Genomic DNA, 14,470 nt, shown 5'->3' on the forward strand with positions numbered 1-14,470 from the left:
TGTATCAAGCGTGCCTCCTCATTTTGTAATTGTGCTTTATTCCCTAAAAATTAGTAAAATACTTAAAAGGAAGTGTTAGTGAAGACACTACAGATTCAGAGAGAAAAAGAAAAGCAATATCAATAAACAGAGGCAGACTGGGTCAAAAATTCTTACCTGGGAAAATCTGTAGTGGCCTCATCTAGTGTTTATGGTCAAAATCACTGGCCTCTGGCCCACCAGGGTTTCCCCGGTAAGGCTTATGGCCAGTCCGTCTCTGTCGATAGAAAAAAAACATATGAAATTGTGAAACGCTTTGAACAAAATGAAAGATCGTGTGATACTGCACGTGCTACAGGCCTAAATGAGGCAATGCCAAGAATTAGAAAGAATGTCGTTGTTGTTGTTATTTGGTTTTTGGGAGCATTAGCAACTAAGGCCATATTACTCCGGGGATATGCAATGGTCATTCCCTGACCTTTCCGCATCCTCCATATTTGGTGGTCACAGGCTCGAACTCCAGTCTAATTAAGAAGAGTGTGCAACGCACAACTGCTCCTGCCCACCTGGCTACGGAGACGCCATTAGAAAGAATGCAGAGAAAATAAAAACAATTTTCATTGCAGGAACAACTCAAAGTGTAATTAAAATCCATTAGTTTAAGACACAAAGAATTGGAAGAGATGGAACGGCTGTCATCTGTTTGGATAGAAATAAAAAAAAAAAACAAGTTTGCTTACGATAGAAGCAAAAGCATAAGCAATATTTTATTACGTAATAGTCGTAATAAAATACTTACATATTTTATTATGATTATTTAGTGTGTTTGGTAATGTTTTGGTTAAAAATGAGCATTCAATCTTGGATTGTTGGCACTACCCTATTTTTCCCATAGGGCCTGTTATATTGCACGATTTTGCATTGCACGAGGGTTTCTAGGAGCACAACTATCGTGCTATATGAGGACTGACTGTATTATCAAAACTAATGAAGAGATATTTGAAAATTTGCAATAACAATAATTAAAATCATGGAGGAAATGAGCAATATTAAAGGTTTATCAATAATAATGAGTATCAACAAGATCAAAAAATATAAAAATATTTTAACAACATAAACAATAGCAAAACACAGAGTATTTATTTAAAAAAAAAATGGTAGTAATTCTGCTGCATACAAGGTAGTGGTGGTGAAAAAAAACCCCAAAAATTCTGTTAAGATTATGGGTGGGCTTGCAGTGATCTTTAAGCCATTTAACAAGATGGGAGGGGGGGGGGCTAGTTCAAAGATCTGACACCAAAGCATAATTAGAAGGTATATAATATATAAAAAATGTGTGTAAATGTGGCAAAGTATATGGAGGTGAGACTGTAAGAAAATTTCAAATGCATATCGATGAACACAACAAACATATGGCTAAAGGGAACATTAAATAAATATGTTACAATGCATTAGGACATATAATGATAGGAATTTTGCAGTGGGGGAAGTATATTATTTAATTTCTAGTTATTTTGAGGATAGAGCTCTCTTAGTTTACTCTGTTACTTGCTCTGTTAAAAGGAATGTCACAAGGGGCTGGGATTGGTCCTTGGGCTGTATTGCTGGACCATGGTCCTTGATGGGTGGCTCGTGACGGAACACGAAAATGTTATCAAGGTAGCATATGTTGACGACTTGGCGGTTTTAATTTTTGGTGAGTCACGTCCTCAATTGTTCTTCAGGATTTGGACAACTGGTGTGTTGTTCATAAGTTAAAAATTTCAATTGATAAAACAAAGCAGATGCTTCTTAAGGGAAATTTAAATTTAAATAGGCCTCCTATCTTAAAATTGAATAACAAAACCATTAAATTAGTCAGAAATTATAAGTATCTTGGTATTATCATGGACGATCGGTTCAGTTCTTCGCTCATGCCCGATATCATGTTCAAAAAATTGAAGTACTGACTGGAAAGATCATGAGAATCTCCAAGAATGTATGCGGTATAAAACCTGTCACTTTAAAGTTGTATTACAAATGTGTCTTCTTACCCATTATTTTCTCTGCTGCTGGCGCTTGGGGCTTTCGGATAAATAATAACTCAGTTAGAAAATTTCTTACTCTGGTTCAGTGCTTTTCTATTCTGGTCATAGCTAGGAACTGCAGAACTGTGTCTACGGTAGCTCTACAGGTACTGAATGGAAGGCTTCCTATTCAGTATAAGGTCATTTGTCATTATTTACAGTTTTTTCATAGGAAGGCTTCCTGTAAGGTTCATTATTATTATTATTATTATTATTAGCCAAATGATACAAGGAAGCCTGAGGCTTATGCTGCACCAGCCAAAAAAAAAAAAAAAAATTCCCGAGTTACCCCCTGAGAGAGAGAGAGAGAGAGAGAGAGAGAGAGAGAGAAAGTAGAAAGGAATCATCAAGAAAGAGAAGAATGATGATATCCAGCTCAGGACCCTGGGTTTGCCAAGCCCATACTCACCAGATGTGAGCCCCCGGGGTTAGGAGAGTATGCTATAGATTTGGATATGCCTGTCAAGGAAGATAATGAAAGAATTAGGAGAAAACTTATAAATAGTTATCAGTTTTCATGGACAGCTGCTAATTTAGGTAAAGCTACATTCAAATTTTTTCCAAATGTGTCAGAGTTTCCTAAGCAAAAGGTGTCCTGGTTTTGTCCAGGCCTAAATTTATCATTTCTACTTTCAGGGCATGACAATCTGAACTCCAAGCTGTTTGCTTTGGGGTTGGCTGCCTCGCCACTTTGTATTGGTGTCCCAGAAACAATAGAACACTTAGTTTTTAATTATAACTTCTACGTAGATCTAAGACAGGAATTACAAGTCCTGACTGATGTTTACCTGGAGGATGAATTACGTCGTTTGGTGGAGTTGTTTTTTTGATTTTTAGGAGTATTAGCAATTAAGGCCAAATTGCTCCGGGGATATGCGGTGGTCATTCCCTGACCTTTCTGCATCCTCCGTATTTGGTGGTCACAGGCGTTTGGTGGAGACAAAGGAAAATTAAATGGTCTTCTCTAGTTTTGAAGATAAGGTGTTTAAAAGATGTAAAAGACTTTTGGGTAGAAATCACTAGAGTTTATTAATTTAGTGCGGTTTTGGTTTTCAACTCGTTCTGGAATGGGTATATGTTTTCTTTTTCTAACTGATCTTTTGTAGCTCTGTTCCTTGCTGAACAGGCTGGAATTAGGTTATTTTACTGGTTAGGTTATTAGGTTAATTAGCTTAAAGATAGACATAACGAACTGATAGTTTTGTTAATGGTTTTGATTTAGTTTGAAGACAAAGTATGGGTGAATATATTTGGGTTGCCTTAATATAGGTCAACCGATAGAACTAATTAGGACTGGGAAATATTGAAATGATTGTCTTAATTTCACACATACAATTTTTGGTTACTTGAAGTTTTTGAAAGACTGACTATATAATAATACAGCTATCGGGTTGTCTATAGGAAGTTACCACGTAAGCGAAGAGGTAATTTTGTATGGTAATTTGCGAATGAAGTTAGTACAGTTATGATGATGTTGTGTCAAGGAGTTTAATGATAAATAAATTGCGTTGGTATTGTGGTGGGTCTGTGTTAAGTTGGCACTAGATGTTGGATACAGACCAAGGTTACATCCAAATGCAAAAGTGTAATTTTGTATATAGTTATTCTTTAATTGAAGCTAAGATGTAAAGGAGTGTAAATTTTAATTAATTAGTATTTAGCCATACAAAAGAAGAATTTTTGGCTAAGCTCCCTAATTCAGATGAGCTATTTAACTTTGATGCATAAGTATTATGTGTATGTTGCTGTTGTGTCAAGGAGTTTAATGGTAAGGGAATTGTGGTGGTCTGTGTTAAGATGGATCTAGACCAAGTTTACATGATGGTTCTACATCCAAATGAAAAAGTGTAATTTTATTGTATATAGTTATTCTTGAATTGAAGTTAAGATGTAAATGAGTGTAAAATTTGAAAGATTTGGAATATAGCCATACAAAAGAAGTATTTTTTTTTGGTTAAGCTCCCTGATTCAGATGAGCAATTTAACTTTGATGTTTAAATATAATGTGCTGAAATTGCTGTTTTACTATTATTTCCTGGCTTCCTTGCACCATATGTTTTATTATTAGCCATATGGTGCAAGGAAGCCTGAGGCTTATGCTGCACCAGTCAAAAAAAAATTCCCGAGTTACCCTGAGAGAGAGAGAGAGAGAGAGAGAGAGAGTGTGTGTTTTGCGTTTTTTTTTTTTGGTAGTTGTTGGCGCATCAGCTTCTGTGGCCACAGTGCACCTCCCAAGGTTTTTGCAGTACTTTGATCCAAGCCCGAGGCAGGATTCAAACCCGCGACCTTTGGGTTGCCAGGCAGGCACTTCACCCACCTGGTTAGCCCGGTTGGCTGTGTGTGTGTGTGTGTGTGTGTGTGTGTGTGTGTGTGTGTGTGTGTGTGTGTGTGTGTGTGTGTGTGTGTGTGTGTGTGTGTGTCAGAAGTAGAAGGGAATCACCAAGAAAGAGAAGAATGATGATATCTAGCTCAGGACCCTGGGTGTGCCAAGCCCATACTCACCAGATGTGAGCCCCTGGATGTGGTTCATATCTGGTTGGTAGGATGTTTATTTGGATTTGCTCTGGTCTGGCCCATTTTGTTGTGCCAGTGATTGGTTTCTCTTTTAGTTATAAGGCAATATGAGTGTTTTTTTTTTTTTTTTTTTCATGATTACTATATATATAAGATAAATTTTTGGGTTATTTCCAGAGTGGCGATCATGACCAAATTGTGATGTAAATAGTGTATAGGTTGTGGTGACAAAACTGTTGTTTACTAGTCACTCTGCTGCTGCTTTTTTTTTTTTTTTTTCCAGGGGATGTCTCCTTCTTCTTCCCCCCACTGTCTGTCCTCTTTTCTGCCCCCTCCCTTTACCACATTTCCCCTTTCTCTATTCATACAATCTTTGAGATTTCAAGAGAACTTGAAATCTCAATTAGAGTCTCTACCTGGTTGTGGAACCTGGCTGCGTCCATGTGGCTTGGAATGGAAGTCAGGGGACCAGGTGTTCCATGCCCCCTGGCTGCGAAATGCCAGGCGCCGGCACTCAACACCCAACATAACAAAATACACATGTACATAACATAACACAACACAGTTGATGGCCTTGGCCTAGTGCCATTAGAAGCTACAGCGCCATATAGAGGAAACCTTGGAGGTCGCAACAAAGTACAAAAAAAAAAAATAAATAAATAAATTTTATCCAGTTAGCTTTATCAAACTTCCAGCTGTTTTTATTTCATTTTTAAGGAGGACAATTAGTATAAAGTGTGCATATTACTGGAAAGTAATATGCACTAAAGGATGTCAGTAACTGCCAGTGTCCATTCACTAGTTCAGCTCCAAACACTACATGTGTTCTTTGGCAGTGGCATTTTTCTTATATAGATCATGAAAATTATAATCTGTAGAAGTTCAAGTCTAATGATGAGAAGTAGCTTATGTCTCCCCAAGTGACCACAACACTAGAATATTATTAGTTCCAATAAACTTTTCATTTTTGTTGCTACTATTAAAAAGATTAAAACAGAAATAAATTAATAAATAAATATCATCATTTAGAGTTTGACTTCCTTTATCAGTAAAGAAAAAGGTGGTCATATTCAAAAGAAACCTAAATATAATGAAGTATTATTCAATATTATGTCACAAAGAAAAATGTATTTATTTTTTTCTTCTTTTTTTTTTCAATAAAAGCAGTTATATGATACCCATTCAACACTTATAGTAAAAAATTACTCACCAATCAGGTCTGGAATCTCTAGCAGAGACATAAAGCTGCTGAACTCTCGCTCCTTTGTTTAAATGAAAACGAGAACACCAAAGAGGCTTGCTCTGTGGATGTAGTGATTTTCCAACTCGCATGTTGCACCTAATGAAAACATCATGTAAAAAAAGTTAGTTTTAACATGTGGCACTTGTTAAGCCGAAGAAAAGTAAAAAATGAAGACTGGGCATGAAATATTTTCCATATCATGTTATACTTGCATCTCTTTTGGACATGAAATACAAAATTTAATATAAAAAACATTTAAACCAACTTCCTGATATAAAGACAACTAGAACGCATTAAATGTGCAAATGCAGATTCAAATTACAGTAAGCTCTCGATTTAATGGACTTTGGATTTAACAGACAAAAAATTTCTCTCCTAAAGGAAAAATTTAGAACCTTTTTATTTATTTGTGAATAGCATGGACCTAAAATTTCAGGGGAGTGATGGATGGCTGTGGCATTTTCAAAAGCACCATGGCATTGTTAATAAAAGAACCTGTGGTGAATCTTTAGGCACAGATGAAGAACAACCTGAGGCTTTCAGAAAATATCTAAATGACCGAATTAAAAATGAGGGCCTAATTTTATCACAGCTTTATAACGCTGATGAGACTGGGCTTTTTTATCGTGCTGTTCCTGAAAATACCCAGGCTTACAAGCATGAAACAAGCACCCCTGGTTGTAAGATAAAAAGGAGCGAATTTCAGTTTTAATTTGTGTAAATGCTGATGGTTTGTATCGGCTTAAGCCTATGGTAGTTGGTAAGGCAAGGGATTTAATGAACCAGTTACTGGTGACATATTCCCACTCAAAAAATGCCTGGTTTACAATGGATATTTTTGGTGACTGGTTCTTTAATCATTTTATTCCTGATGTGCGAAACAATCAGACAGATGTGCTGAAAATTCTTTCTCATGAAATAAAGCCTGTTTTACTGCTAGATTATGCACCTACACACGCTAAGCTAAGAGGTTAGTTAGTTAGCAGGGATGGGAGAATTAAATGTGCTTATCTGTCTCCTAATGCTACTTCACTGATACAGTTGATGGATCAGGGAGAAATTGTTGCTTGTAAGAGGTTGTATAAGAAGAAGTTTTTGGAAGAGGTGATGGTTGTTTTGGAAGTAACAGAAGACGCAGAAGATACAAGAGGCACCAGGACACTGCAAAATTTACATGCATACAACATCAGATCTGCTATCTTCAACTTAGCATCTGCATGGAAAGATAATAAGATTACTACCTTGGCCAATGCTTAGAAGAAGTTGTTGTATGAGGCAGAACACATGGAGTTTAAGAATTTTAAAGCTTTTTTTCCCCCTCTGAAATGGATTTAATGTTCACATTGAAAACAACTTTGTGTGAGTTTTAAGAAAAAAAAAAAATTAAAAAAAAAAAGTGGTGGAAACACTCCATTAGTTACATTGTATAGTTTTTGATGTGTTTAATTAAAATAAAGTGTGGTTCCGTTCGTAAATTTATTTTTATATTTTTAAAAGATGTTTTAGTGGCGTGTATAAATTACTTAATGTACATTATAATAATATTTTATTCATACTTATACATTATAATAACATTTTAATACATCCTGTACATTGTAAGTTCATTATTAATATGTTTTTAAAATACATTCGATTTAATGGACTTTCGGCAATAGCAGACACCCCTTCCCCCAAAATGCCTGTTAAATCAAGGGCCTACTAATTTAAAATTAATTATGAAAACATTTTACATGTATATACCATAAAGTACATTTCTTAAGCACCTCTTTTGTTCTGAACATTATATAGATCAGTCAAGTATAGATGATTTTTTTAAGCTTGTATCCAGGCACCTAGGTAAATCTTATATATGTGTAGATCTTATAGATCTTTTAGATCTTTCAACATAATATTTTAGTCTTTTTAGGAGTTTATATTATTATTATCATTTTATATATTATTTTAACATTATTATCCCAGAGGACAAAGACGTTTTGAAATGTTAGTACTATCATTACTTATTCCATTTTATTTTTTACTTCGCTTTAACTTTCTACACAAAATATTTTCCATAATTAACATTCATGCACTTTCATGTGCAGTAGTCTATTTGCTCACTTACTGCCCTTGAATACCAATTTTCTGAATACATTTCCTACCTATAAACAGATGTCATCAAGGTAGCAAACCAATACCTTCATGCACAAATCACCAATGATCATCAATACCCTATTGGTGATCATTGGTGACTGAATCACTAATACCCTATTTACAAAACAATACAACTAATATAAGTTTAATTTATTTATGAATTGGGGGGCACGCTGTTATTTCTGAAGTTACATTATGTTTCCTATAAGAGCTGCTACTGTTGTGAAGTAGCGGATGTGAACGACCAACTACAAAGAACATAGACACAAAATGAACTGTAATGGGAGGAGGAACACCAAGTACAAGAACTACAACCCAAGTACAACTAGAGTAGCCAAAGTGGAAACAGATGAGGTTTCTCTATTGTGTCTTTTTTGATTCATTTGAAAATCATGCTTATCACCAAGTCAAGAGCAGTTGAATGTAGGCATGGAGAGTTATTTGTTGAAGGAAAAGAAAAAGAACATCAAACTTTGCTGCGATTCATAGAAAATGCTGGAGGGTTCTATAATATAGAAAAAATCGGGAACTATTAATTCTCACATTGAAGTAGTGGTTTCCTATGGGGAAACTAGCAGCTTTGTGATAATTTCTTACACTTCACATGATTTTAAGAAAATTATCAAGCTTATTAAAATCAATGAAAATAATCTGACTTTGCAAAAATTCCAACAATCCAATCCAACCAGTTGTGTGATCTCCTTAGGCAGTTCAAAATATGATAATTTAACCTCCAGGAAGAATGTTTTCAAATCTAAAAAATAATATATTGTTATATTAGCTACTGAGAATTACTTTCTTATTTTTTGACAGGAAAACAGCCTCCCCAGGGAGTTTAAAATGCCATCATATTTGCAACAAATGATTAACAGAACATTTTTTGTTTAGTCAAATTGCTTTATTTCAATAAATCTGATCATTTGCTCAAAATTACATGGGGTGCAGTATTCTATTTTATTGTATTTGAATCATATACATAAAATTGGCTCTATGACAGCTTAACGAACTCCTCAGAAGGGTGCAACAAATTTCCTCCTATAGTCTTACAGGTGCCTGCTATTCGTTCCTCCCTCCTTTAAGACATATTACAACTGGCATTAGCATGCACGCGCACACAGTACATATTAGAATCATACTGTGAAATTAAAAATTGATTCAATTAACCTACAGCTTTCCAAAGTGGGTGAGGTATCACCTGGGGTGTCACAGCATGTTCCAAAGGGCATCACCATTCTGGAATCATATCAGCATTGTTTTCATTCTGATTTCCTTTTACTGTATTGATGTAGTTGATTGAATAAAACACAATTATTGAGTAATACATTAAAAATTAATGAATTTATTTCCTCAGTGCATTTACTATCAACTTAAAACTAACCAACAGAAAGGGTAAGATGTCAAATAATTACAAAATTTCTGGGTAGTGTGTCAAATTATTTTTGGTTATCACAACAGTGTCAGCATAAAAAATGTTTAGAAAGCACTGATTTAACTGAATGATTCAATTATCAGGATTTTTTTTTTTTTTGTAAAAATAAAGATTAAAAAAAGTTTATTCATAGTAATTATAAATTCTACAATCATATACAGTAAATTAATGCAAAATATTATCTAATATAACTATATATAATAAAATAATACATTCAATAATGGTTATGAAAAAATATGTTCAGTATCTTTTACTTAACATATAAAATTATAACACTGAATGGTGAAAAAAAAAAAAAAAGCTATTAATTAATTAACTGCCCTCCCTTAAGAAGCTATCTAAAGTTGTCTGAATCATGCCCTCTTTATAAGTCAATGTTTTCTAACGACATCCTTTGATTAAAAATTTTAAAATATATAAATTTAAATGGTTACATATCAAAGATTGTAATGTTTTCTTGTTACTATACAACTGAATAACAAAGGATTAGTAAAAAAAAAATTGCAACAGGAAGGAAGGTCATTTTAAGATAGCATGCTTTTTGAAAGAGATCACTACAGCCACACTAAGAGAAACATACTTCCCCGCCCCGCCAAAAAAACCAATAACAGTACAGTCCACTCTTAAAAGAGCCTACAGGTAGTAAATAAATAAAAAAAAAAAAAAGAAAAAAAAGTGATTATCACTTGGCCATGTCTCAGATGATACAGAAAAATGCTGGGGGGGGGGCAGACTTAAGCAGGTGGCCCAGTGACAAGTGACACTAGGGCCAAAAGAAAATTTTGGATCATTGACCAATGATAGTAATAATATAAATGATTCAGATGGGGTCAAAACTGCTATTATTGTTATTGTTATTTGGTTTTTTTAGGAGCATTAGCAACTAAGGCCATATTGCGCTCCGGGATATGCGGTGGTCATTGCCTGACCTTTCCGCATCCTCCGTATTTGGTGGTGACGGGCTCGAACCCCGGTCTAATCAAGAAGCGTGTGCTACGCACTGCTGCTCCTTCCCACCTGGCTACGGAGGCGCCTGTCAAAACTGCTGGGAGCTGTTTGGACAAAAACTTGGCAGTCTCAACCTGGGTGATTTCATTTACATGTACTAACTCCTTTCTGTGAACAGAATAGCCCAATGAAATCAGAAAGGGAAGGGGGGAAATATGCCAAAGAATTCTGGATCACACTACCAGCTTTTAAGATTCAATAAAACAAATATGATTCTAAAAAGAAAATAATTTTGCACAATGTTATTTACAAAATTGCAAAACATGAATTATTATTCATGTTTTGCAATTTTGATTCAACAAAATGATTGATTCAATTAACCAGTAATCTTTTATAAACCACCGTATTTTTTAAATTTAAACAAATAGTGCTAAAATAATAAATATGTGGATTATAAACTATCTAGAAGAGCTGTACTATTTAGACCATTTGCTACATTCCGAACAACAACAACAACAAAAATCTTAAAATATAATAAAATAAGAGTAGCATACTGGAATAGCAACTATCTTATGCCAGAAATCATGCTGTCAGAGAGCACTAAGACTGATTCAGATTAAACATTCAGTTTATGTTTTCTTAGTTTTTTTCCCAATAGTTCAAAGGTTTTTACAATATTATATGAACAGTCAGTAACATATACATATTCACCACAAAATTGCTGATAAGCACAATGCACTATTTCTTTAATCTAGTTTCATTAATCTTAACCATGTGGAGTGTGATAACACTTCATGATACTGTATGGGCTGAGTGATAATCAATACACTTGTAATTAATTACTGAAGTTGAAAAGATGGACTAATAATGTTACTTGCGTGGCTTTAAAAAAAAAAAAACTGATCCTAACTAATTTTATCCACAGAATAAAATATATTTAATCTTAAAAATATTCATTTTGCTAAAATAATATGTAACTCCTCATTCACAATTTGCTGCCTCATCAAATGCACTAATTCGAAGCAGTGCACCTGATTTATTTTAATTGAGTAAACATTAATGCACTCTTACATCAATAAATATATGACATGGATTTATTAGCGAGAAAGAATAAAAGCTTATAATCCAAAGATGCCTAAATACAATAAGATTGTGCACTGATTTAAGAAACAGGAAAGCAATGAGTCGGGATAGTGAAAGACAATTAGCGGCAAAGTAAAGTTGACAGCAGGTGTGGGCTACAGAGCACATTCAGTAATGAGTATAACTCTCTATATGCAACTTGAATGGGCAAGTAAGTCCAAATACCTTTTTATGGAAGATTTCAACTTACTACTCAATGATAGTAAATTGTGGTCTAATAATTTGACCCAATGTTATCTGTATGAAAACGTCAGGGTGAGTACAAGGGCACCCAGATCCTTCATCATGTTACTTACAATCCAGGCAATATCATAAATATGGATCCATGAACACGAAGTGACCATAGTGTACAAAAATGAACAACAGAGAATAAGATTTTGTAGTTAAAGGTTTTAATTTAAAGAAAAAGGATTACCGAGGACTAAGCAACTTCTTGGACCCTTAACTGGAATGAAATTAAAAAAAGGGAATGGAGAGCAATATTATAGGAAATATTCAAGGCATTCATCATAAAAATCACAAGTGCAATTCTTTTAAGTACTACATAAGAAGGATATCAAGATAAATAAAAAGGGATTTAGCAAATTTAATAGCACAGAGAGCTGCATAGACTTTAATATAATAACATTCAGAGAAATACAATATGATTGCACGCGGATTTATGTCAAAGAGTGACAGGAAACTAAGAAGAAATTCATATAAGCATTTAGAAGTTATTTGCTTATGCTTTGCCTTTTTTTTTCAAAATTCTTTAGAATCATGAACTGAATTTGGAGATGACTCAATGTAACTCCCTAGTGGCTGCTCATTACATTTTTCAAACTGATAACTTTGAAAAGTGCTTGTATGGGTTTTACACCTTTCAACTAGTCTAGATAAGTATTTAGTCAAAAAACAGCCAAGGGGTATTTTAAAATTTGTGGAATGTATTCATTTAAAATATTTTAACCCGTGTTAATTTTTATTTGCATTTCTTTCTAGACAGCAGTAAATGGCCAACGAATATTAATTTACTTTCAGAGAAGCCATGCAGCCATCTTTTCAGTACATTACTTGGATGGCAAGGACAACTCATTAACATGAAGTTGGGATCAATTTCTTCTTTTAAAACTCTCAATACTCCAGTTTTCAGCCTCCAACAACAAAAGCATTATTAACGTTAAGTGCCGTCAGTTTTCAAAGAAAGAATCCCACATGCTTTCATATTCATCAGAAGGTGCCCAGGATTATATACTGCAGTGTAGATATATATCCACATGTCCACATGAGTCATGGTTGGGGAGACAAAGAAAATGAAATAACTCTGCCAAAAAAAAAAAAAAAACCAACCTCAAATCCAAGCATAGTAGGGTTCCCAACAAACATTCCAGTTCTTTCAATTCTCTACCATCATGATGTTGATATCTATAAGTGAAATTGAATATCATTAGGTAATTTAGCAAGTTTATAATTGTAAGCTTGCTAATATACAGGGTTTTTAAAATTAAAGTATCCCTATGTAGAGAGCTCTGGAGCGAGTTCTAAGGCTCGTACTGAAGAGAAATTTGGATAACAGGTACAATAAAGAATGTGCTCACCATTTATTGAAAAAAAAAAAAAATTTGTTACAAAATTTGTCACTACATGCGCTGTGGAAATACAAATCACTTCTTGAACAACGCTACAATTGTTCAATGTATCCTCCATTTCGGTCAACAACAGTTTCCATTCGAAGAACAGCATTTTCTACAGCAGAACGTAACGTGTCAACTGGAATAGCCAGCATGTGACGTTTAATGCTGTCCTTCAGATCTTCCAGAGTTTGACATCCTGATTCTTCAAAAAAACCCCGCAAACAGAAGTGAGGTCCAGTGATCGGAGTGGCCAAGATGTCTGGAAACAATGGATGATGATCTGTTCATCTGTAAAGTGTTGCCTTAGCAATCTTTGGACACAACAGTGGATGTGGGGGGTGGTGCACCATCTTGTATGAATTTGGTATCCTGAAGGCACCCATGTTGTTGCAGCTCTGGTATTGTGAAATTTGCCAATGTTTCATAATATCCAACATTTCAATTTGCCAACATTTCATCACTGTCCAGTGATGGAACAAGTGCGGGGTCCAGTCAGTGTTACCTGTTCAAAAAAAAATATGGCCCAATCATGAATGTGGACGTAAATCCACACCACACTGTCACTTTTGGAGAATGCAATGGGACCTCTTGGATAACTCTAGGGTTTTCTGTTGCCCAAATGCGCCAGTTGTGCACATTCACTTATCCATCTAAGCAGAAGTGGGCTTCATTACTCCAAAGGATGGCCAAGTGATATCCACTTCATTCGTAATCGTAACTAAGATAGTTACGCGCCATACAGTGACAATGTAACAATTTTTTTTCCCCAATAAATGGTGAGTGCATTCTTCATTGTACCTGTTGTCTAAATTTCTCTTCAGTATGAGCCTAAGAACTTGCTCCAGAGCCCTCTACATATGGATACTTTAATTTTAACAACCCTGTATATATTTCCTTGAAGTAAATTCAGTAAATTTTCAACTGTTTGTCTTCAAAGCAATTTCCCTTTTTCAAACAATAAATACATCCATTGCTTTACAACCTTAAAGTATTTGAACAATTGTTCCATATCCAAAATTGTTCAAATTGTTTTGTAACTAACTTGAATTTCAAGTGATATTTTGCATTTACACATGGAAATTAGTAGATTGAACAGCCTTACTTAGAGAAAATTATATTAATGCCTTTAGCAACAGTTATATTGTCCCAAAAAATAGACAATGTTACTGTGTGCAATGAATGGTTCAACTGTTTTTAAAGATAGACTTTCAAATTAATTAAGGTTACTTTCCTCACCTTACTTGCACAAAATTTCACAAAGAAGCTCAAAAACTGCAAACACAAACTGATTTACTTTCCTAAAGTGATTAAAATAATTTTAAAATTCAAGTGCTTTACTTCACTGTCTTATCTTAAAAACTTTTTTTTTTTTTTTTTATTCTAGTGCCACAGGACATACAGAGTT

General features: G+C 34.5%; 1 protein-coding gene across 6 annotated transcripts in view; it reads right to left on the reverse strand.

Annotated features, from left to right (window-relative positions):
- Nucleotides 1-14,470, reverse strand: part of LOC150079291 (intermembrane lipid transfer protein VPS13D-like) — a 1,618,665-nt gene that overhangs the window by 316,754 nt on the left and 1,287,441 nt on the right. For all 6 annotated transcript variants that reach the window (XM_090383928.1, XM_090383929.1, XM_090383926.1 and 3 more), the window contains one exon: nucleotides 5,770-5,898. In XM_090383928.1, the coding sequence (XP_090240054.1) occupies nucleotides 5,770-5,898 (129 nt within the window). The remainder of the gene's footprint in view (nucleotides 1-5,769; nucleotides 5,899-14,470) is intronic.

This window comes from Mastigoproctus giganteus, chromosome 10 (genome assembly GCF_048544385.1).
Source record: "Mastigoproctus giganteus isolate SK-2022 chromosome 10, ASM4854438v1, whole genome shotgun sequence".
Classification (NCBI taxonomy): Eukaryota; Metazoa; Arthropoda; class Arachnida; order Uropygi; family Thelyphonidae; genus Mastigoproctus; species Mastigoproctus giganteus.